Genomic DNA, 25,120 nt, shown 5'->3' with positions numbered 1-25,120 from the left:
TCACTGCCATCTTCCAATTCCTCCTCCCATGGTTCTGTGAGAACTGAATGGTTAATGTGATGCTCAATCAAAGCATCCTCCTGTCCCAATCTGGACAGGTATCCTACTGTCCTTCACCCTCTTCCCTCCTACTGGGAAGAGTGAGCAGAGCTAGGCCCGAGCTGGGGGAGCTTGGTGGCTCAGGCCCCAGAGGAAGCACAGATGCCAGGGACTTGGGTTACGATTGAGGAAGAACTGAGAAAAGGCTCCTCTGGATCTGGGTGTGCAATGGTGGAGGCACTATCAATAATGGAAAATTCTGATGCAGGAAGTGAAAGGTTGGGTGGGGCAAAGAAGAAGCAACAAACTGTACCTATGGACCCCTCTAGGAGGAGTTCCTCTCCACAATGGCAACAATGAGGAAGTCAAGGGAGTTCAATAGAAGTTGAAAAGGACCAGACACACCCTGGAGGAGCAGGGGTGAGGTGGGGGGCAGCAAAGCTGGCCTTATATATAACTTCTTCACTCACACAATCTCTGCCTGGGTTCTGATTATTATTTACTACCAAAGTTGAAGAAAAGGGAGATCCCAGGTTATAGACTCCTGGGCTTTTAGACACAGAGACCAGCAGGACTCCAGCCACTGACCTGACTCCTCCCTCTCTCACCTCTACCCCACTCTCCAGGATTTCATTTTATCCAACTCTGCTCATTGCTGCACTGCAAACCCAAGAATCACAGCCTCCAGACTTTGCACAGGTAACTGGGCTGGGGATGCAGGTGAGACCAAGGGGACAGGGAGGGAGTTAGAGAAAGCAGGGAGAGAGAGCTGTGGGTCTGAAGTGGGACGGAATAGGAAGAGATATAAAAGGGCAGCTTGGAGATTCAATGAGCTGGTGGAGATTTCAGATTCTATTCACTTAATTGGATTTGGATTGCCCCATCTCTAGCACAGTTCCAGCCCCATCTTCAGCCTCCAGCTTAGACGCAGCTCTAACCCCATTACAAACACCAGCACCAACCCAACTCTCTTCAATTTCCAACATCAACACCAAACTTAGGCCCCACTCCATTCACGGCATCAACATCAGTATTGACCCCATTCCTAGGAGGAGACACAACCTTACTTCATCCCCAATGTAAGACCCAGTCCTAGTAATACCTTTAGCTCCAACTCTACCTTTACCTTCAATCTCACATTCAACCCATCCCCAGCCCAAAGACCAATCCTGACCTTATTTCCAACCTCTGCTGCAAACCCAGGCCCATTCCCATTCGTATCCCTAACCCCTGACTCATCCTCAAACTGAACTTCTTCTCTTACCTCAACTCCAGCCCTGACTTCAGCTCTAACCTAGTCCCAGCCTTCCCTGTCTCCTATCTCCAGCCCCAGCCTGGTTACTGGCCCTGCCTCCATTTCAGCTCGGACAGCCTCAGAGTTGGTCCAAGGATGTCAATGAAGTATGAAGACCTCCAGTCCTTGGAGAGTGAGAAGAAAAGCCAGGGTTCTAGAAATGGTAAGAGGAAAGGAGAAAGGGTGTCTCCTAAAATACTCTCTTAATATGTTTAGAAGGATTTCTGCTGTCAGTGTATCTGCACCTCTACCATGTGTACTGTTGGGGTCCCCCACACTGCGGGTGTTAGGCTCTAGCTCCTGGTGGTTGCAATATGAAGAGGATTCGAGAAGGACAGGATCAGGGTGGACCAAGGCAGTCCTGGCTGCTATACCCTGGGAAAGGTCATGAGCATTTACACTGGGAGAGTGAACAGTCATGTTTGCAAGAAAAACGGTGGCTAACCTGACAATACAGATAAGCACGAGCCTGCTGAGGGCCTGGCTGCCCCGGCTCCCTCTGTGTCCTCCTGCCCCCTGTTCCAGGCCTGATAAGACCTTACATGTCGTCATCATGTGTTTCCGGGAGAGAGGGGGTCTGTGTGACTGAGAACTTGTGCTGGTCCATGAGGGGTCAGATGCCTGGGCATCTCCTGCACCACAGCCTCTCCCCAGCTTTACCTGCACCACTCTTCATCCCTGACAGGTCCCTGTGGCCCTCTGCTCCTCCCCTGTGTCTCTCCTGTCCTCAACCTCCATGTCCTGATGTCCTCTCCTCTTACAGGGCTGCCTCCTCCCCCAGCCTTCCTGCAGCATCTCTGCTCTGGCCCCTGGCCCCTTCTGCTCTCTCTGGGCCTCATCCTTCTCCTGATGATTGGCATCTGCGTGATTGGATCCAAAAGTGAGTGTCCCAGGATGGGCAGGGAAGGGGGCGATAGTGGGGTACAGTAACCCAGGCACTGATGATGATCATGGTGGGTAAAGGCGGCTGCTGGCTCTGTTGCTTACTCATGGGTAATGTAGTCCAAGTGCCTAAACTCTGGAAGCCTGAGTTTCCTCTCTGCAAGCTTGGATAACAACAGTGCCTGTCCCTTGAAGTGGGGTGGCTGTGAGGACCCAAAGAGCCAGTGTATGTCAAGTGCCCTGCTGAGTGTCAGCACAGAGAGGACTGAGCAATCTTAGCTCTCATTGTCCCACCTGCCTGGTCAGATGCCAGGATTCAGAGTGATGTGGAGACCCTGAGAGCATCTTTCAGCAACTTCACTTCCAACACGATGGCTGAGGTCCAGGCACTGCACTCCCAGGGTGAGCCTGGCTGGAAGGGGCCCAGGATGGGAGGGGTATTGGTGGGGGAGAGAGGGGGCTAAATCCTGAGCACTGAGTCCCCATGTCCTCCAGGTGGCAGTTTGCAAACAACAATAACATCTCTGAAAGCTGTGGTGGAAAAGCAGGAGCAGGAACTGCAAGCAGGTGAGGGGCCCTCCAGGAGTGAGTGTGGAAGGGTGGGGGCCGGGCTCTCAGGACAGAGGTGAGGTGGGCGCAGCCTGGGGTGCTGAGTGCCCTCCCCTCCAGCCCGTAGCCTGAATGACAAGGTGTTTTCTCTGGAGAGCAAGCTGGAGAAAGAGCAGCAGGAATTCAAAGCAGGTCAGGCCCCTTGTCCCCTCCCCTGGGCCTGATGTGGTGGGAGGGTATAGAGGGCCCTCAGCTGGGCCCCCTGCATTGTCCCCACTGCCCTTCTGTGTGTCCCAGGTTATTCTGAAATGCTCCTGGGAGTCCAGCAACTCGTTAAAGGCCTGAACTCCCTGCATTGTCAGATGGCTGCGCTCAAGAGCAATGGTGAGTGGTGTGTAGGGCAGCGCCTAGACCAGGAGTGGGCAAACTTTTTTACTCGAGGGCCACAGTGGGTTCTTAAACTGGACCGGAGCCCCGGAAAAAAAGCATGGATGGAGTGTTTGTGTGAACTAATATAAATTCAAAGTAAACATCATTACATAAAAGGGTACGGTCTTTTTTTTTTTTAGTTTATTCATTTCAAACAGACTGGATCCGGCCCGCGGGCCGTAGTTTGCCCACGGCTGGCCTAGCCCCATATCCTGCCCATGTCCCACTGGGCAGCATCTCAGAACCTCCCCACTCCCACCTCAGACTCTCAAAATACCTGCTGCCCCATTGGCTGGCTGGAGTATGAAGGCAGCTGCTACTGGTTTTCTCACTCTCCATCGACCTGGCCTGAGGCGGAGAAGTCCTGCCAGCTGAAGAACTCCCACCTGGTGGTTTTGAGCTCCTGGAAGGAGCAGGTGAGGACTGGGAGAGCTTGTTTGGGAGGCTGGTTGGTCTACTTGAAGTCACTGCCCTCATCGTCTCCCCCCAGAAGTTTCTTGAGCAACACATGTACCATATGGACATCTGGATTGGCCTTACTGAACAACATGATCCCTGGACATGGATGAATGGGATATTCTATAATACCAGCTTCTGGTGAGTGTGTGTGCTCTGTACTCTGTTCCTTTGGCCTGGGTCCTGCTATTCCTGCTGGGTGTTTTTGAGGGCAAGAGGGACTCCTCGGCTTGGCTGAGGGTCCGGCTTCCAGGGACCACATCTATCTGCTCTCATTAGGAACTGGAGTCCAACGCAGCCAGACAATTGGCACTACCATGGGCAAGAGTACTGTGCCCACTTCGGGACCGATGACCAATGGAAGAATTACCTTTGCATGATGTCCTTCCACTGGATCTGCGAGACAGAGCTCAACAGATCCAGCTCCTAGCCTCCTCTCCCCTAATCTATTTCAGGAATGCTTTCACCTGCTGAGGGAACCTGGGTGGGGATTCTTTTTCTGGGGGGCCTCCTGCATCACCCCAGGGGTTTTCATCTAGGATTTGAAGGGAAGGGGAGAGGACGATGTGTGAGGAATGCAGAATGATGTTCGATGGGGTGGGTAGATGAAAACCCATGCCACTCTCTGCAATTTGCAGGTTATTATTGTCAACTTTTTTAGAATAAAAAGAAGAGAAAGATACTAAACATTTTGTGTTGTCTGGTGGGTTAGGAATGTGCTGTGGCTTGTTGGCACTAGGAAGCCTTGTGCAGGCAGCAGGGCATTGGGAAAACTGTATGAGTTCTGGGTCAGATGGTGGGATTGGTTACTTACAGGGCAAGTAGCTCTGCTCTCTGAGTCTCAGCTGTAAAACAGTATTGTGGCTGGGACCATCCTCTTTCCAGAGCCTCTCAGAACAGAGCCACCCCTGTGTGCCGGAAGCCAACTCCAGGGTGTCAGCAGGGCTGAATCAGCTGGGAATGGCTGAAGGCATTTCCCCAAACCTGAAAAGGACGCATAAATGATTGTTTGCTGCCAGACTGCTGAGGGCATTGCAATCTACATGTTATTGCCTCCTGCTGGCCAAACACCTGAATAGCCGTAGGCAGTTCCCCCAATCTGACAATGGATTCTGTATACCAAACCTTGACTGGGAATTTAACGGTGACCTCCTGGTTCATAAGTCAACACTCACCATGGAGTCGCAACAGCCGGGCTTGCTTTGATTCAGGTCTTAAAATTAGCTAAGGATCTTGAAAATTATGTTTCAGCTGACACACCATAGAATTAAATTGTTATCAACAGAATATTTTAAAGATTATAATTCAATTTAGCTTAATACTTTTTTCAAATATTAAATGCTTGTCTTATACTCCACACTGATCAAATTAGGAAAAAGACATATAGCTGTTTATAAGCCAAAAAATTTATTAAACCAATTTGATCTTGTGGACTTAGATTTTTATGGAGAAATGCTTTTAAGCAAATGATTTCTGTGAGAGTGATGTTTCTACAAGTTTGAACATTCAGCATATTGAAAGTTGTTTCTATTAGAAGATTTCTGTTAGGTTAGGTGGCTCAGGAGGCGGCGAAGTAAATAAAGAGAGTTGATCAGAAAAGGAAGGAAGGAAGGAAAGTTTATTCTGCATCCCCGGGAGACCCACGTACCCCCAAGCACAGGGCAGGTGGATTCACGCCAACAGGGAGGGGAGCGATTTTTTTATACTGCGGTTGGGTGAGGGACGGGGACATGAGCTGAGGTATTCAGCTGAGGAAGTTTCAGCTGCAGGGGGTCAGCAAGGTATTCAGGAAGGAGTCAGTATCTGTGTGGGGGTCGTGGAGAAGCCAGTATCTCTGTCTGGCATGCTGATCTGTTAGAAATGCCAGGGGGAGTCCATTATCTCATCACACGTCTGCATGTATCCGATCCTGGGCTCTCTCCGACCTAACAATTTCTAGGACAATTAGATTTATGCAAGTGTGTTAGTAATCCAGAACATCTTTTTTTTTTTTTTTTTTTTAATATATTTTATTGATTTTTTACAGAGAGGAAGGGAGAGAGATAGGGAGTTAGAAACATCAATGAGAGAGAAACATCGACCAGCTGCCTCCTGCACATCTCCTACTGGGGATGTGCCCGCAACCCAGGTACATGCCCTTGACCGGAATCGAACCTGGAATCTTTCAGTCCGCAGGCCGACGCTCTATCCACTGAGCCAAACCGGGTTCGGCATCCAGAACATCTTTTATTCTCACACAATGAGAAATAATGACTTCTCTTAATTTCAGTCGCACAAAGACTCTGTAGCTGCCTGGCCAGCAGAGCTCAGTGGTTGATGTATGACCTATGAACCATGAGGTCACGGCCCCATCCCCAGGCAGGTCACATGACCAGGTTGCAGGCTCAATCTCCAAACTGGGGGGTGCAGGAGGCAGCCTATCAATGGTTCTCTCTCATCATTGATGTTTCTGTTATGCCCAGATTTCAGGATCCCCAAAAGACCACCAGGGAGCCAGCCGAGTCCAATGCAAAAGCAGAGAGTCTTTTATTCAAACCCGGGTTTGGCTCCCCTACCCTCCTTACCGACGCAGAGCAAGTGGCAGAGAGTGCCAGCCCTGTGGGGAGAGGGGTTTTATAGTAAGGGGAGGAGAGAGGACTGTGGGCCCTGCCGATTGGCCAGGCACAAGTCAGTGTCTCATTAGCACATGGCTGCTGCCCAAAAATGGAGGATTTGGGGCAAGATGGAGGGCGTAGCCCTCGCCCTTTCAGTTTCTATCTCCCTCTTCCTCTCCCTTCCTCTCTGAAATCAATAAAAAAAATATTTTTTAAAAAGTCTGCAGCTTCCATTCTACAACTTCAGCCTTGGGTCCAAAATAAACACAGAAATACAAGGACTCATTAATCCAAGAAAGTGAGGCAGGAACTGGGAAGAAAGTGAAGCAAGGACTGGGAGGAGGGCACAATGGCAGTTCAAGGTGGCACAGTAATACATAAACCAGGGTCCTGCACCTCTTGTGACTTTAAGGCTCACTTACTATCTCGCAAGAGTACTTCATTAAGAAGTCTGTTGCTTAATTTTTGGAAACCTCCCAAACTGGCCCTCAAATTATGAAAATGAACCCTCTATAATGGCAAAGGTCCTCTTCTGAAAAAAGGATTTTGGGCCCAAGAAGAAAGACAGCTCTGTGGGTGAGCATGTTAAAGTGTGTCTAAGTTGTCTTTGGGAAAAATGAATCTTAGCTAAGGACGAAATGAGACTGTGGAAGGAATGGTGTGGTATTTTATCTGTTTTTGTTTGAGTCTTTTACTGGTAGGGCTCATCAGCTATAAAGTACAGAAAAAACTGGAGCAAGGTTATGAAAAAAAAAAGAGCATTTGTTATAAGAATACAGAGGTGTCTCACAGAACCCAAGAGCAGGGTAGCATCTGAGGCCCTGAACAGAGTGGAAACAGGAGCAGGAACCCCTTTCTGGCTTTTTTTTTTTTTTACATTATTTACTTGATTTTAATTGCTTCAAATTCATTAATGCAAAAATAGTAATAACATACTATGGGGTTCATACAATATTTAGAATTATAATTAGTCCTTAATTGACAACAATAACAAATTATGGGAGAGCAGAAAAGAATACATTTTTAAAAATAATTCAATGCTTTAAAATTTTTATTTATTTATTTAACTGTATCTTTATTGTTGAAAGTATTGCAGATGTCCTCTTTCCCCCCAGTGGACGCCCTCCCTCTGCTCCACCTCCTCTTCCCCCCCCCCCCGCCCCCTCCCAGGCCTTCGTGCAGTATTGTCTGTGTGCATGGGCCCTGCACACATGCACATATGTTCTTTGGTTAGTCTCTTGTGGGAGCACTTCCTCCTGAGACTTTCTTGCTTTCTTGCAGCTGATCACCACTCTGCTTCATTCTTTGCTTCACTGCAGCCATCTTTGTTTCTGTGTCAATTTTTTTAGTCATTTAAAAATTTTCTACGTTTTTATGATGCTTTGACATCTGGCAGATAACCCCAATCTATATGAATTCTTTTCTTTAAAAAAAAATTTTTTTTATTGATTTCAGAGAGGAAGGGAGAGGGAGTGAGAGATAGAAATATCAATGATGAGTGAGAAATATTGATCGACTGCCTCCTGCACACAGCTTACTGGGGATCGAGCCCGCAACCCGGGCATGTGTCCTTGACCAGAATTGAACCTGAGACCCTTCAGTCTGCAGACTGACACTCTATCTGCTGAGCCAAACTACCTAAGGCTGAGTGCTCTTCTTGAGTGCCCCTTCACCTGGCTGGTGAAAAACCACCATGGGACCAATGCAAAAACAGAGGTAAAAATTATCTTTGAAAGAAATTTTACTTTAGAAAAATTTATTTGTATAGTCTGTCCTCAAGAAAAATGAAATAGGAGTTGGAAGACACAAAAGAAAATAGCAAAGAGTAAAACATTCCACAGTCAAAAGAAGAAATAAATAAAGAAGAAACCACAGAGAAAACTGAAGCTATAAAAATAACTTAAAATCACATAAACCTACATCTGAAGTTTGGAGTAGGGACTTGAGAAAATATACATAATGCAGAGAGAAAAGGGTGGGGGGATATAAACTTAAATAACAGGAAGGTGGAGACTCTGTATGACAGAGAGTTGGAAATACAGAATTTGGGTAATAGTCTCCAACTAGAAGAAAATAACAAATGTAGTAGAAAACCCCCCATTCAATCATATGACATAAGCCTATTAAAATGGAAATGGGAATATATGTTAGTCACAATATTTAGAAAACCTGAAATATAGGCATTAGACATATTCGAAGAAAACCATAACCCTAGTGAAGGACATAAAGAAAGATCTAAACACATAGATAATCATATTCTACTATTGGGTGGGAAGATTTAATTTAATAAAACTGTCAATTCTCCCAGTATGTAAGTATAATGCCATCCCAACTAGAACACAAACTGGGTTTGAAAGGGTGAGGGCTACGCCCTCCATCTTGCCCCGAATCCTCCATTTTTGGGCAGCAGCCATAGCCATGTGCTCAGCAAGGAGCTACTTCCTGGAAGCCCAAGCCTCTGCTAGCCACACCTAGGATTTCTTTAAACTAACCAATGATAATCAAGGGAAGTGCGCGCCATAGATATGACCACATCCTGTGTAACAAGACACCGACTTGCGCCTGGCCAATCGGCAGGGCCCACAGTCCTCTCTCCTCCCCTTACTATAAAACCCCTTTCCCCACAGAGCTGTCTCTCTCTCTGCTTCCTGCCACTGCGTTGGCGAGGTGGGGGGCCGAGCTAGCTCGAATAAAGACTCTTATGCTTTTGCATCGGACACTGCTGGCTCCCTGGTGTGGTGTTTTGGGGATCCTGAAATCTGGGCATAACATTTGGGGGCTCGTCCGGAATCCCCAAGACCCTCGAGGGACCCCTGATCTGGAGAGTCTGACTGACCGCGGTAGGTGTCTGTGTGTTGTGTATTCTGTTCTCTGTGTTATATGTTCTGTCCTGTGTTGTGTGTTCTGTCCTGTGTGAGCTCACTTCTGAAATTCTGTAGTGCCCGAAGCGGTCTAGGTGGATGCACTGCTGAAGGACCACGGGCCGGGGGAGTCAGAAGACGTTCCCCTCCCCCTCTGGAGGGATGTGGAATCCCCTCACTTCAGGAGGGACGTGTATTCCCCTTGAGGATTGGAGACGAGGTGGGTCGCTCCCGCCGGTTGGCATACGGCCATCTTCTAGCTTTCGGTTTTGCTTCCATGGAGTTGGAAGGCTGTTTTGGTTTTCGCTTCCATGGAGTTGGAAGACTGCACTTTGGGGCCCTTTTGGTTGTCTGTTTTTTTGTTTTTCTGTTTTATTCTGTGGACTTACTGGATGGACATTATGGGACAGACTCAAACTACTCCTTTCAGTATTATGATTGATCATTTCAAAGAGATTAGGAGAGGCTATAGAGCTCCCTCAGGAATTGGGAAATTGTTAGGAATTGGATGGATTGTTTAAACTCTGAATGAATGTCTGGTGAAAGTGTGTGAGTGTGGAGGAAGGGGGCCTGCCCTCTCCTCTTTTTTGTGTGGCTCCACGACTTCGGTCAGGCGGGCATCTGAGTGAGGATCTGTGAAAACAGGTCACCCCCTCCCTTGTCTGTCTCTCGTCACCCCCTCCCTTGGGGTCGGGACAAAGTTTGTTTGTATAAAAACTTATGTATAGGTATTTTGAAGTGAAATAATGCTGAAATATTGCTAGAGGACAGAATTGAATCTGTGGTTGATTATGTCTTGCATTTTTGAAGTTTATTCTTAAAAATGTTACTGATTGAGAAATGCTGAATATTTGACTTGCCAGCTAAAAGTTTAAGGTTCGGATTGAATTGGGAAAAATTGTGTAATTGTGGTAACTAAATGCCTTTGCTTATTGGTCTGATTGAGAAGGGAGGATTGATTTTGTGACCTCAACTGAAGATTTTTGATGCAAGGACCAGTTTAAATTTAATTGATATTCTTTAAGATAATTATAAAAGGTATAAACAGCTAATGAGATTTCAGTTTGTCTGCAATATAATGTTGGCCATCTATCTTTTAGGGATCTTGGTTTGCAAAAAACAGTGTAGACAGCTACCATTTTGGGCTGCATGACTTGGCAGCCGCCATGTCAGCAACATGTCTTGCCGCTCCCCTGGGGGCCGCCATCTTGAAACAGCAAAGGCCCCTCCCTCTGATTTAGTCAATCACAGAAGGAGTGTCTGCTCACTGAGGCAGGCTGGGATTTCAGGGGTGGAGCTTTAAGGCGGAGCTTTACTACAGAAATGTGGATGGGGCAGGAAGTGTGCTTGCCTCTCGGATTTATTTAATACTATTTTTAAGCTAATCTCTTAAATCTAGAAAACCCTGCTTTCCTTAAACTGAGCACAGGAAACCAAGATGGCGGCATAGGTTAACGCCGGAGTTTGCTGCCTCTAACAACCACTTCAAAAATACAACTAAAAGACGGAACGGACATCATCCAGAACCACAGGAAGGCTGGCTGAATGGAAGTTCTACAACTAGGAGGAACCGAGAATCAGAGGAGGCGCAGTGCTGAAGTAAAATACTAAGGTGCGGAGTGCACACGGCGCGGGCTGGTGGCTGAGGGTGTGGTTGTCTGTTTCAATCCGGAGGGAGCCTCAGACTCTGAGCTCCAGATCCGGGCGAGTCTCTAGGGACCCAGACTCAAACGGGAGAAGCAGGACTGTCTGGCTACGGTCCCTCCGAGGTTTGCAGCTGTTGCTGGGACAGAGAGGCAGAGCCCCTGGGGACGGACTGAGAGCAGCCATAACTGCTCCCTCCTCCGCCCTGTTGATCCCGTGGGACCCGCCCCGCCCAAGCCCTGCACAGAGCCATTTGCCGGATAGCCTCAGGCAAAGGCTAGATTAGCACAGCCAGTCGGCCTGGAGGTCAAATCCCTCTAGTATTAACTATAACAATCAAGGCTTAACTACAACAAAGACCACTAGGGGGTGTACCAAGAAAGCGTAAAAAATGCGGAGACAAAGAAACAGGACAAAACTATCAAGGGAGGATATTGAGTTCAGAACCACACTTTTGAGGTCTCTCAAGAGGCTTCTAGAGTCTGTCGATAAACTTGATGAGTTGTACAGGAAATCTAATGAGACCCTCGATAGTGTGATAAAGGACCATCTAGAAAGTAAGCATACACTGACTGAAATAAAGAATATTATACAGACTCCCAACAGCAAACCAGAGGAGCGCAAGAATCAAGTCAAAGATTTGAAATGCAAAGAAGCGAGAAACACCCAACCGGAAAAGCAAAATGAAAAAAGAACCCAAAAATACGAAGATAGTGTAAGGAGCCTCTGGGACAGCTTCAAACGTACCAACATCAGAATTATAGGGGTACCAGAAGATGAGAGAGAGCAAGATATTGAAAACCTATTTGAAGAAATAATGACAGAAAACTTCCCCCACCTGGTGAAAGAAATAGACTTACAGGTCCAGGAAGCACAGAGAACCCCAAACAAAAGGAATCCAAAGAGGACCACACCAAGACACATCATAATTAAAATGCCAAGAGCAAAAGACAAAGAGAGAATCTTAAAAGCAGCAAGAGAAAGAAACTCAGTTACCTACAAGGGAATACCCATACGACTGTCAGCTGATTTCTCAACAGAAACTTTGCAGGCCAGAAGGGAGTGGCAAGAAATATTCAAAGTCATGAATAGCAAGAACCTACAACCAAGATTACTTTATCCAGCAAAGCTATCATTCAGAATTGAAGGTCAGATAAAGAGCTTCACAGATAAGGAAAAGCTAAAGGAGTTCATCACCACCAAACCAGTATTATATGAAATGCTGAAAGGTATCCTTTAAGAAGAGGAAGAAGAAGAAAAAGGTAAAGATACAAATTATGAACAACAAAAACACATCTATCAACAAATGAATCTAAGAATCAAGTGAATAAATAACCTGATGTACAGAATGAACTGGTGATTATAATAGAATCAGGGACATAGAAAGGGAATGGACTGACTATTCTTGGGGGGAAAAGGGGTGTGGGAGATGCGGGAAGAGACTGGACAAAAATCGTGCACCTATGGATGAACACAGTGGGTGGGGAGTGAGGGCGGAGGGTGGGGTGGGAGCTGGAAGGAGGGGAGTTATGGGGGGAAAAAAGAGGAACAAATGTAATAATCTGAACAATAAAGATTTAATTAAAAAAAAAGTTGGATAAAAAAAAAAGATAAATAAACTGAGGACAATTAAAGGTTATATGTTCGCTCCCTAAACAAAAGTTATATCAAAGTCTTTAAAAGGGACTGATAGCAGTAATCCAATTTCTAAAGTGAGGTATGGTGACAACTGTGGTTTAGATAACATGCCTAAGTTTAACCTAGGTTACCCAAGGACTCTAGATAATGTGTTTACCCAAAACTGTAATTTAGATTGCATGCTGTCTCTGCTTCTGTAAATTGCTTTTTTTTTGAAAACTAGGTTCCTCATTCCAAACCTTGAAATGTAGTCAATACCTTTGTGATTTTTTGACTGCCTCTGTCCAGGGACTTGTTGTGATTCAAAGTTTTTAATGGGAAATGTTATCTGTCTTTATTGCTTAAATATGTGTCTTTGTTGTTTAAAATTGTTTAGCTAGTGAAATTTCTGTTTGTGTCTCTTAAAAATATGAATGTATTGCTACTGATTGGGACATTCTTGGGTGGTCTCACAGCTCCACAGGGTGGAGAGATTTACTGGCCCTGACCCTGCCTGTGACTGTGTTTTGTTTGACTTGCTGTTCTGAAAGCATCTGTAACTGATTTCAGGTGACCTCCAGGCTTTCTGTCTGCAAGCCCATTGTTTAAAGGGAGACAAGCAACCCGCCTGGGCTGAGACAAGGGGGGCGGGGGTGTTAGCAGTTCTGAAGTCACAACACCGCCCAGCTCCTGAACAACCTGCTTGAATCCATGCCACTGCGAGAGGGCAGCAGCTTCCGGGATTTGCTGGGGGACACCCTGGCCGGGCCCCCGGGAGACCCGAGGCGAAGCAGCTGGCTCACAGGAGGGGGAGCCTGGCTCAGAGACTGGCTGAGGCCTCGTTGGGTTGGGAGAACCGGAGGGTGCGTATTGAACTTGTAGACTGCAGTTTGCTGGGCACAGATCTAAGCCCAGTTGTATAGGGGTCGAGCTACCTGTGTGCAGCAAAACAACTTCCCAGAAGGAGGGAAGAGGGTGAAGGACAGTAGGATACCTGTCCAGATTGGGACAGGAGGATCTGGGGACATGAACAAACTTTGAGCAACACATTAACCATTCAGTTCCCACAGAACCATGGGAGGGGGAATTGGAAGATAGCAGTGGAGTAGGTGGATCTTTCTCCCACCTCCTCACAGAATTTAACTAGAACTGAACCATACTGGGGAATAGTCACCCTAAAATACCAGCTGAAGACTGGCTGAAGAGGAGACTTTTAAACTAGGAAGGGCAGAGACCTCCTCAAAACTGGTAGGAAAGGCAAGGAGCCCAATGGGCGCTGGCCCAGCACCCAGGAGCTGCGGGCCAAGGGAGCAGAGGGTTCCGCCAGAGAGGAGAGAGGCCTGGACACCAGGCAGGGCACACCAACCTGGACAGCCAGAACTGGCAATAGCCACCACACACCAACCAGCATCCGTGCTTCTAGTAGCCAAAGACCTGAACAGCCCAGGGAGAAAGCCCCTTTTTTAAAGGGCTGGTACACAGGATTTTCCCTCCCAGACACTCACCCTAGTTTTAGGCAAAGGGAGAACAGTGTGAACTGTGAACAGATAAAAGTGGTCCTGCCCTCATAGAACTTCTATTCTGGTGGGTGACAGATACAATAAATGAGTAAGAAATATATAATATTAGAGGCCCAGTGCACGAAAATTCGTGCACTTGAGGGGTGGGGTGGGGAGGTGTCTCTCAGCCCAGCCTGCACCCTCTCACAATCCGGGACCCCTCAGGTAGGGTCCAGTCCCATCACAGCATGGCTCCGGTTCCACAGATCCTGCGGGAGGGGGGAGGGACCCAGAGGCCAGTCCGATGGCAGCATAGCTCTATTCCCACAGCTCCCTCCCACCGCAGCACTGCAGGCGGCTGAGGCCCACAGTTCCCACCCGCCATTGCACCACGGACAGCTGGGACCCAACCCATGCACAAATTCATCCACTGGGCCTCTAGTCCTATATAATAATAGAGAAACATGGTAACTAACCGTACCTCCGCTACCCTTCCCATTGGCTAATCAGCGAGATATGCAAATTAACTGCCAACCAAGATGGCAACCTGGTGAAGGAAAAAGACACACAAGTTCAGGATGCAAAGAGAGTCCCAAATGAGATGAATCCAAAGAGGTTCACACCAAGACACATCATAATCAAAATGCCAAAGGTTACAGACAAAGAAAGAAAAGCAGCAATAGAAAGACAGTTAATTACCTAAAAGGAGCTCCCATAAGACTGTCAGCTAATTCCTCAACAGAAACATTTCCAGCCAGAAGGGATTTACATGAAATAGTCAAAGTTATGAGAAACAAAGACCTACAACCAAGACTACGTTAACCAGCAAGGCTATTATTTAAAACTAGAGGCCCAGTAGATGAATCTGTGCATGGGTTGGGTCCCGGCCGCCCGCAGTGTGATGGTGGGAGGGAACTGTGGGCCCCGGCTGCCCGTGGCACTGCAGTGGGAGGGAGATGTGGGAATAGAGCCATGCTGCCATCTGACTGGCCTCTGGGTCCCTACCCTTGCCTTCTTACTCATTTATTGTATCTGTCACCCACCAGAATAGAAGTTCTATGAGGGCAGGACCACTTTTATCTGTTCACAGTTCACACTGTTCTCCCTTTGCCTAAAACTAGGGTGAGTGTCTGGGAGGGAAAATCCTGTGTACCAGCCCTTTAAAAAAGGGGCTTTCTCCCTGGGCTGTTCAGGTCTTTGGCTACTAGAAGCACGGATGCTGGTTGGTGCATGGTGGCTATTGCCAGTTCTGGCTGTCCAGGTTGGTGTGCCCTGCCTGGTGTCCAGGCCTCTCTCCTCTCTGGCGGAACCCTCTGCTCCTTTGGCCTGCAGCTCCTGGGTGCTGGGCCAGCGCCCATTGGCTCCTTGCCTTTCCTACCAGTTTTGAGGAGGTCTCTGCCCTTCCTAGTTTAAAAGTCTCCTCTTCAGCCAGTCTTCAGCTGGTATTTTAGGGTGACTATTCCCCAGTATGGTTCAGTTCTAGTTAAATTCTGGGAGGAGGTGGGAGAAAGATCCACCTACTCCACTGCTATCTTCCAATTCCCCCTCCCATGGTTCTGTGGGAACTGAATGGTTAATGTGATGCTCAAAGTTTGTTCATGTCCCCAGATCCTCTTGTTCCAAACTGGACAGGTATCCTACTGTCCTTCACCCTCTTCCCTCCTACTGGGAAGAGTGAGCAGAGCTAGGCCAGAGCTGGGAGAGCTTGGTGGCTCAGGCCCCAGAGGAAGCTCAGATTCTAGACTATGGGTGGGCAACCCCTGGCATGCGTGCCAAATATGGCACGCCAGTAACTTTTGCTGGCACGCGAAAACCTCTCTTATAATCTTCCATTTACAATTTTTGTAAACATTTGAATGACTTAAATGTTAAATTATAAGGAACTGGCAAGAAACTTGATGTTATGTTTGGTTACATAAAGGCTTTTGAAAAGAAACTGGAAGTCTTTAAGAGGGATGTGGATGTGAGAGATTTAGATATTTCCTAAACCTCAAGAGGCACATCAAAGACCTCCCAAAAGATGACAGAAAAGACTTTCAAAGCCTTCAAAAGCTGTTTTTAAACACCATCGAGTCAACTATTGAGCAGTTCTTCTCAAGATTTGTGAAATTCAGAGAACTGGAAGAGACAGCAAAATTCATGAAGTTTCCAGACAGCATGAAACTGGAGGAACTAAACTTACAAATGTTTTCATGGCTAGACATGGCTGACTTTGAAATGCAGTTGATTGAATTTCAGAGTAGCTCAATTTGGAAGCAGAAATTTATTGACCTTAGAGTTGACTTGGAAAACATTGAAAAAAAAGCGATTAGAGACAGGAGTACCAGAGAGAAGTGTCGAAAACTAACTATTGAGGACTTGGAATGCCATTCCAGAAAATTTTTTCTGTTTAAAAAATTTTGCAACAGCATTACTCTCCATGTTTTCATCCACATACGCTTGTGAATCTTTGTTCTCAGTGATGAATTTTGTTAAGTCTCCTAATAGGAGTAGCCTGACAGATGAAAGTAGTAGCTCGTGCATATCTCTGAAGGTCACGAAATATAAACCTGAGGTAAAATCTCTGTCATCAGTGATGCAGCAGCAAAAGTCCCACTGATAATATCAAACGGAGTCATAAAGTTTTCTGTTGGATTATCAGTGTACATGTATACATTTAAAAATAAATGTATTTTTCATCATCATATACTGTGTTTTTGTCACTCGAATGAATTTTATTATTTTTTCAAGGTTCTTCACATACGTACACCTTAAGAGATATCAACTAGGCATAACATGTTCTCAAAAAATTAGGGCTGGCAAGCAGAAGAATTTTGAGTCAGAGATTTTGCTGGTTTTGGCACGCACTCACAAAAAAGTTGCCCATTCCTGTTCTAGACACTTGGGTTACGATTGAGGAAGAACTGAGAAAAGGCTCCTCTGGATCTGGGTGTGCAATGGTGGAGACAGCATCATCTCTGGGAAATGCAGATGCAGGAAGTAAAATGGGGTGTGGGGCAAAGAAGAAGCAAGATACTGTACCTATGGACCACTCTGGGAAGGGTTCCTCTCCACAATGGCAACAATGAGGAAGTCAAGGGAGCTCAACAGAAGCTGAAAAGGACACACCCCGGAGGCAGATGGGGTTGGGGGGGAGGGGGGAGGAGGGGCTCGGTGTGTGAAGGGGGAGCAAAGCTGGCCCTATATATAGCTTCTTCACTTGCACAATCTCTGCCTGGGTTCCAATTATCATTTACTGCCAAAGTTGAGGAAAAGGGAGATCCCAGGTTACAGAATCCTGGGCTTTTAGACACAGAGACCAGCAGGACTCCAGCCACTGACCTGACTCCTCCCTCGCTCACCTCTACCCCACTCTCCAGGATTTCATTTTATCCAACTCTGCTCATTGCTGCAAGGCAAACCCAAGAATCACAGCCTCCAGACTTTGCACAGGTAACTGGGCTGGGGATGCAGGTGAGACCAGGGGGATAGGGAGGGAGTTAGAGAAAGCAGGGAGAGGGGCTGTGGGTCTCAACTGGGACTGAATAGGAAGAGATATAAAAGGGCAGCTTGGAGATTCAATGACCTGGTGGAGATTTTAGACTCTATTCACGTAACTGGATTTGGGTTGCCCCATCTCTAGCACAGTTCCAGCCTAAATGCAGCCCTAACCCCATTACAAACACCAGCACCAACCCAACTCTCTTCAATTTCCAACATCAACACCAAACTGAGGCCCCACTCCATTCATGGCATCAACATCAGTATTGACTCCAGTCCTAGGAGGAGACACAACCTTACTTGCATCCCCAATGTAAGACCCAGTCCTAGTAATACCTTTAGCTCCAACTCTACCTTTACCTTCAATCTCACATTCAACCCAACCCCAGCCCCAAAACCAATCCTGACCTCACTTCCAACCTCTGCTGCAAATCCAGGCCCATTCCCATTCATATCCCTAGCCCTAGCCCCTGGTTCATCCTCAACCTGAAATTCTTCTCTTACCTCAACTCCAGCCCTGACTTCAGCTCCAACCTAGTCCCAGCCTTCCCTGTCTTCTATCTCCAGCCCCAGCCTGGTCACTGGCCCTGCCTCCATTTCAGCTCGGACAGCCTCAGAGTTGGTCCAAGGATGTCAATGAAGTATGAAGACCTCCAGTCCTTGGAGAGTGAGAAGAAAAGCCATGGTTCTAGAAAGGGTAAGAGGAAAGGAGAAATGGTGTCTCCTAAAATACTCTCTTAATATGTTTAGAAGGATTTCTGCTGTCAGTGTATCTGCACCTCTACCATGTGCATTGCTGGGGTCCCCCACACTGCGGGTGTTAGGCTCTAGCTCCTGGTGGTTGCAATATGAAGAGAATTCAAGAAGAACAGGATCAGGGTGGACCAAAGCAGTCCTGGATGCCTATACTCTGGGGAAGGGTCTGAGCATTTGCACTGGGGGAATGAATAGTCATGCTTGGAAAGGAAACATTTGTTGACTGGACAATACAGCAAGCACGAGCCTGATGAGGGCCTGGCTGCCCCAGCTCACTCTGTGTCCTCCTGCCCCTCCCCACCCCCTCCCCGTCCCAGCCCTGATGATAAGACCTTACATATTGCCATCATGTTGACATAGGGATGAGGGGCCCAGGTGACTGAGGGCTTGTGCTGGTCCATGTGGGGTCATTAGTCTGGGCATCTCCTGCACCAAAACCTCTCCCCAGCATCACTCTTCATCCCTGACAGGTCCTTGTGGTCCTCTGCCCCTCCCCCGTGTCTCTCCTGTCCTCAACCTCCATGTCCTGATGTCCTCTCCTCTTGCAGGACTGCCTCCTCCCCCAGCCTTCCTGCAGCATCTCTGCTCTGGCCCCTGGCCCCTTCTGCTCTCTCTGGGCCTCATCCTTCTCCTGATGATTGGTATCTGCGTGATTGGATCCAAAAGTGAGTGTCCCAGGATGGGCAGGGAAGGGGGCGATAGTGGGGTACAGTAACCCAGGCACTGATGATGATCATGGTGGGTAAAGGCGGCTGCTGGCTCTGTTGCTTACTCATGGGTAATGTAGTCCAAGTGCCTAAACTCTGGAAGCCTGAGTTTCCTCCTCTGCAAGCTTGGATAACAACAGTGCCTGTCCCTTGAAGTGGGGTGGCTGTGAGGACCCAATGAGCCAATGTATGTCAAGTGCCCTGCTGAGTGTCAGCACAGAGAGGACTGAGCAATCTTAGCTCTCATTGTCCCACCTGCCTGATCAGATGCCAGGATTCAGAGTGATGTGGAGACCCTGAGAGCAACTTTCAGCAACTTCACTTCCAACACGATGGCTGAGGTCCAGGCACTGCACTCCCAGGGTGAGCCTGGCTGGAAGGGGCTCAGGATGATAGGGGTCGTGGTGGGGGAGGGAGGCTAAATCCTGAGCACTGAGTCCCCATGTCCTCCAGGTGGCAGTTTGCAAGCAGCAATAACATCTCTGAAAGCTGTGGTGGAAAACCAGGAGCAGAAACTGCAAGCAGGTGAGAGGCCCTCCAGGAGTGAGTGTGCAAGGGTGGGGGGTGGGCACAGCTTGTGGTGCTGAGTCCCTCCCCTCCAGCCCGTAGCCTGAATGACACGGTGTTTTCTCTGGAGAGCAAGCTGGAGAAAGAGCAGCAGGAACTCAAAGCAGGTCAGGCCCCTTGTCCCCTGCCCCTGGGCCTGGGGAGGGTATGGAGAGCCCTCAGCTGGGCCCCCTGCATTGTCCCCACTGCCCTTCTGTGTGTCCCAGGTTATTCTGAAATTCTCCTGGGAGTCCAGCAACTCGTCAAAGCCCTGAACTCCCTGCATTGTCAGATGGCTGCGCTCAAGAGCAATGGTGAGTGGTGTAGGGCAGCGCCTAGCCCCATATCCTGCCCATGTCCCACTGGGCAGCATCTCAGAACCTCCCCACTCCCACCTCAGACTCTCAAAATACCTGCTGCCCCATGGGCTGGCTGGAGTATGAAGGCAGCTGCTACTGGTTTTCTCGCTCTCGATTGACCTGGCCCCAGGCTGAGAAGTACTGCCAGCTGCGGAACGCCCACCTTGTAGTCATCAACTCCAGAGAGGAGCAGGTGAGGCCGCACCTCCCCAGCAGGAGGCGCCTCTGGAATGCGAACCCTGGGCGGCTGGATCGGGTGCTTTATCATTTTTTAACCTGGGGAAGAGTCCAGAAGCAGCAGGCTGGCAGAACGCTGGGCGGTTCATAGTGGAGCAGCCACTGATCTAAGAGATGGAAGGTTACAGCCAGGAGCTCCGGCAAAGAGGCAGGAGCCAGGTGAGCAGGGGGTGAGGGCCAGGTCAGGAGACAGAACACATAGACGAACTAATTAAAGGCAGGACTTGGGTGCAGAGCGCAGGGGCACTGAGAGTCCTTCTCGCTGTGTGCCGGCCTGGGATGTGGCGGGCAGTTGGGTGAAAGGAGCAGAGAGGGCAGGATTCCCAGGGACATGGGGTTACTGGGTCCCTCCAAGGCCCTCCAGGTCTCACCTGCCCACTGCCACCTCCACACCACAACCCCAAACACCAACGTTCACAGGGAAGAGCCAACCTGTTAGAATAGGCGGGGCTTTAACACACACACACACACACACACACACACACACACACGCAGGATATTCATGGTAACATTTACCGAGTCCTTACTATGTGACAGGCACTTTCATATATATTCACTCCCTTAATCCTCACAACCCTACAAGGTAGGTACTCTTACCATCCCCACTCGGAGGAAGGGAGAAAGGAGGGAACTGAGGAACAGGGGAGCTAAGGGACTTGCCAGGCAGCTAGCAAGTCGGGATGGAGCCCGAATTCAGAGCCACTCTGCCTCCTCTGCCAGTGTTTTCACTACCACATGTTGCCTGAATAATTACAAGCACATTTGGCTTTACCAACCAGGTTGAAGCAGCCTGTTTCAATCCATTTGGACCTACACAAATGTCAGTTTCATGTGGGCCAACCCAAGATGTCAGTGCTCTGTGAGCTGGCGCCCAAGTTCTTGATGATACAACTTCATGGCGGACCTGTCCCTTCATCATTCTGAAGTGAATGCCAGTGTAGGCTTTAATGCTTTTGCCTTGAATTCATCTGTATGCAACACAAATAGAACGGACCTTGATCTCTGTTCCCTCGCATTGGCTGAATGTATCTCTGCCCATCTTTTCATTTCCAACCTGTTATTTACCATGAATTGGGAGGTGAATTCTCCTGGACTGTTCTCTTTGTTCATCTGGCACTATTTGATTCCTCCCATCAGTCTTTGACACAGAGGCCTGGGTTTTGATGATTTGCACTCTTAGTTCCATTCTTCAGCTTCTGGGGGTGATTGGAAGAGGGGACTAGGCCAGCAGGCAGCAGCAACTAGAAGGTCTTATCTCCAGGCACTTTCCCTCCACCTCTGCTGACTCTGAATTTGGGGAAGAGCCCCAGCAGCCTCTCAGGACGCTTATAATGCTCTGTTTGGGATTAAGGCTTCTCAGCCTTGGCTCTGTATTATAAGCCTTTATACTTGACGAGTTTAAAGATTCTGATTTCATTAACATTGGGTTCCTCTGGAGCATTCAGATTTTTAAAAGTTACCCCAACTGATGCCTCTGTGCAGCCAACTTTAAGGTATTTTTCCTATACGTTGTGCTTAAGTTTTGTTTTTTATTAAAAAAAATTGAATGAGTCTTTTAACAGGTGTGTATCTCATTAATTTCTAATAGCTATGCTTAATCTTAATCTGTGGTTTTTCTGTTTACATTTGTTGTGTGAGATGTGTTCTTCTTGTCTTCTCTCCCCGTGGTATTTTGAACTAGATGTAGCTTATTCTTTGTTATACAAGTGATTCCTTTTATAACTTTCAATGATGGGCTGAAAATGATTGGCTTCAAAAGAAACAAGGAGTTTATGTAACTTTCCATATGAAAGATGAGAAAACCAGCACACTTATTCACACACCTCATTCTTTCCTTTTAAAATTGAGATTTAACCGACATATAACATTGTATAAATTTGAGGTTACACATGTTGGTCTGGTACGTTTACATATCGCGATATGATGACTATACTAGAGTTAGCTATCACCTTTCTCTTGTCACATAATTATCATTTCTTTTCTGTGTTGAGAACAGTGAAGATCTAGCCTCTTAGCTACTTGGACGTTTATAATGCTCATTCTTTTCTCTCCTCGATTCCTTAAGTGTTCTGCCTGAAGAGTTGGACTGTTTTCTATCTTTAAATTTTGTAAATATCCAGATATGTAACTTGGTTGCTCATTCTATACTTTTGCTCTGAGGCCAGGAGAGTCCTTTTAATGTGTAAACTTAGGTTTTCTCACTTTTGAGAAGATTTTCTTGAGTCATGTATGTGAACATTTTTTTCCTTGTCCATTTGTTCTCTTTTTCTCGGGAACACGTCACCCAAAAGGATGCCCATTGTCCGCCTCCACGGCCCCCATCTTGCTGCCGTTCTTCCCATCTTGCTCTTCCCTCTGCATCTGGGTCCCTTTCTCAGGCCCGTATTTCCTTTCTCGACTTGGTTTCCTGCTGAGGTCCTGGGTTGTTTTATAAATCTAAAATTTCCTCTTGCATTTATTCTCTTTGCTTATTGTATTGTGTGATCTTTCTTTTTAAATGTCCTCCTTGATATTTCATGGCATTCATCTCCTCTTTAATTTTTTTGAGGCTGTAAAGGAGTTGCTCTCCAACATCGCCCTCCGTCCTAAAACATGCCTTTCATTCAAAGTATAGTTTTCACCTCTCTTTTTGATATCACCGTTCTTTTTTCCTCCTCCTCTTCCCCCTCTTTATTTTTGCATAAGTTCCATGATCATTTTCACCTCTGCCACTTCTATGGATGGGCACCGTTCTTTCTTGCCTGTTATTTACCATGAATTGGGAGGTGAATTCTCCTGGACTGTTTTCTCTGATCACCTGGCACTATTTGATTCCTCCCATCAGTCTTTGACACAGAGGCTTGGGTTTTGATGATTTGCTCTCTTAGTTCCATTCTTTAGCTTCTTGGAGTGATGGGAAGCGGGGACTAGGCCAGCAGGCAGCAGCAACTAGAACAACCGTGGGCAAACTACGGCCCGCGGGCTGGATCCGGCCCGCTTGAAAAAAAAAGACCGTACCCTTTTATGTAATGATGTTTACTTTGAATTTATATTAGTTCACACAAACACTCCATCCATGCTTTTGTTCCGGCCCTCCGGTCCAGTTTAAGAACCCATCGTGGCCCTCGAGTCAAAAAGTTTGCCCACCCCTGAACTAGAAGGTCTTGTCTCCAGGCACTTTCCCTCCACCTCCGCTGACTCCTCGGAATTTGGGGAAGAGCCCCCGCAGCCTCTCAGGACGCTCCATCCTGCACAGGACAGTGTCCTATGTGCAGGATTCTAGGATTCCAGGATGCTCCTGTGTCTGCCCTCTGAGGAGGTGACTGACTGTCACCTTAGTTGTGTCTCCAGGAGGTGAGAGTGGAGTTAGGAACTTCCCCCCAGCTGCAGTTGGAGACCCTTTACACGCTGCCAAAGGGAACTAACTGTGGGGTGTGTATGTTGGTCAACCATCCATCTGCTTTCTCCACACTCTCCCTCATACCAGGGCAGCCTCCTATTTTCAGCACCGACAGCCAGTCCCCTTGTAGCTAAGGTATCCTGGGCTCTGGGCAGTGGGTCCAAATGGAAGCCCCAGGACCTGGTGAGCCTCTGGAGATGAAGCTACACAGAAGCAGGAGCAGGGCAGAAGCCCCTGAGGGGCAGTGACACTGACGGCTCCGTTGGGGCAGCAGGCACAGAGGCAGAGTCAGGGTCCCGAGAGGACTAGAGTCCAGGTAGCAGCCAGGGGTTGAGGATAAAGTGGGGCGTCACAAACTTAGCACTGCATTGACTTTGGGGGCTCTACCAACCACCGCGAGGTCCTTAAATCAGAAGCATTAGAGGGCTTCTGAGGGTTAGATAAAATAATACCCATGAAGCACATAGTAAATGATCTCGGAACAATAGCTAAGGTTACAAAGGAAAAAGATGGACCTAGTTTTGCTGGGGGCTGATGCTTCACCTTGGGGCAGATCAGGCTGGGCAGGCTGAGGGCCCACAGCTAATGCCTGCACGGAGCACAGGGGACTAGACACTCCATTCCACCTGTTTTCCAGAGATTCATTGCACAGCACTCGAGCCCCTTTCACACCTGGATAGGACTCACTGAGAGCGATGGCTCCTGGAAGTGGGTGGACGGCACAGACTATGGGAACAGCTACAAGTAAGTGCCCCCTCCCCGCCTCACCCATCCTTAGGGACCAAATTCCCCAACCCTCTCCCCTGCAGACTCCCAGCCTCCCAGGCTGCAGCCTCTGCTCCCTGAACTCTCCAAGGCTGTGCTTTTCTGAAGTGGGTGAGGGTTGCTGGGATGGGGTGGTCAGAGTCTGAGCTCTGTCCTGCATTCCTAGGAACTGGGCCATTGGTGAACCAAACAACTGGCAGTGGCATGAGGCGGGCGGAAATGAAGACTGTGCCGAAATCCAGGATGATGGGCGCTGGAACGACGATTTCTGCCTGCAGGTGCAGCGCTGGGCATGTGAGATGACACAGAACATCACCGGCTAGGAGCCCTGACCCCAGCAGATCTCCACCTGCACCCACTCCTACCCTGCTCCCAGCTTCTCTACTGGGGATTTGGAAGAAAGGAAGAACAGGCAGAGGCATTGGGAGGAGTTGAGGGAAGATGGAACAAAATGGCTTAAGAATCTCAGACCCCGGGACACAGATCCCGCCTCCTCCTGCTACTCACTGTGAGGGTTACCATTTCCAGCCTCCTCGGTGGAGAAGGAAAAGAAGAAACCAACATTGACACTCTGTGTGGACTGGTTATTGGGAACTGGGAATGCAGGGTGCAAAGAAGAGGGGGCGCAGAGGGTCTGGGAGGAAGTTTAGTTCCAGACAGCTTCTCCTGGGTCCCCAATCCTGAGGGACATGGACCAGGGAGGGGAGGGAAGAGCTTGGAGCAGAAGCATTCAGTGGAAGGCACTGGGGCTGGGGTGCGGGAGGAGCTGACTGGGCTGGGCCAGCGAGAGGGGCTGCCCACAGCCTGAGGGGCTCCTGGGGGAAGCACTTTCCCTGCAGCTGGGGTCTCCTCCAGAAGAGGCTGCAGGGGCACCCCACTCCCTTCAGCCTGGGAGCTGTGGCCTGGGCCGCAAGGCCGGTGAAGAATGTTGCTAAGAGAGGGAGGACTGGTGGCACCCTGTCCTGCTGTTTTCAGTGGCGGCCTCTTTGTGACCCAAACAGGTCTAGACGGATGTCCAGCACAGGGT

The 25,120-nt window shown here is 48.2% G+C and overlaps 1 protein-coding gene across 3 annotated transcripts; it reads left to right on the top strand.

The window, feature by feature from the left end:
* The first annotated feature begins 1,388 nt into the window (after positions 1 to 1,388).
* Positions 1,389 to 24,665, top strand: LOC102434363 (C-type lectin domain family 10 member A-like). Of its 3 annotated transcripts, none has more exons than XM_023746196.1 (9): positions 1,389 to 1,496; positions 2,097 to 2,213; positions 19,075 to 19,170; positions 19,261 to 19,332; positions 19,410 to 19,481; positions 19,581 to 19,667; positions 19,754 to 19,905; positions 23,966 to 24,072; positions 24,260 to 24,665. In XM_023746196.1, exons 1-9 carry the CDS (start codon positions 1,430 to 1,432, stop codon positions 24,414 to 24,416), a joined length of 927 nt encoding a protein of 308 aa, XP_023601964.1. In that variant the 5' UTR covers positions 1,389 to 1,429; the 3' UTR covers positions 24,417 to 24,665. The 3 variants fall into 3 exon arrangements, with proteins under 3 accessions (XP_023601964.1, XP_023601963.1, XP_023601965.1); XM_023746195.1 differs by lacking the exons at positions 19,075 to 19,170; positions 19,261 to 19,332 and adding exons at positions 2,522 to 2,617; positions 2,711 to 2,782; XM_023746197.1 differs by lacking the exons at positions 19,075 to 19,170; positions 19,261 to 19,332; positions 19,410 to 19,481; ... (2 more) ...; positions 23,966 to 24,072; positions 24,260 to 24,665 and adding exons at positions 2,522 to 2,617; positions 2,711 to 2,782; positions 2,885 to 2,956; positions 3,062 to 3,148; positions 3,458 to 3,778.
* Positions 24,666 to 25,120: the final 455 nt, after the last annotated feature.

This window comes from Myotis lucifugus, unplaced genomic scaffold, assembly GCF_000147115.1.
Source record: "Myotis lucifugus unplaced genomic scaffold, Myoluc2.0 scaffold_634, whole genome shotgun sequence".
NCBI classification, from domain to species: domain Eukaryota; kingdom Metazoa; phylum Chordata; class Mammalia; order Chiroptera; family Vespertilionidae; genus Myotis; species Myotis lucifugus.
Note: the sequence above shows the minus strand (reverse complement) of the source record. Positions and strands in the feature narration are given on the sequence as shown.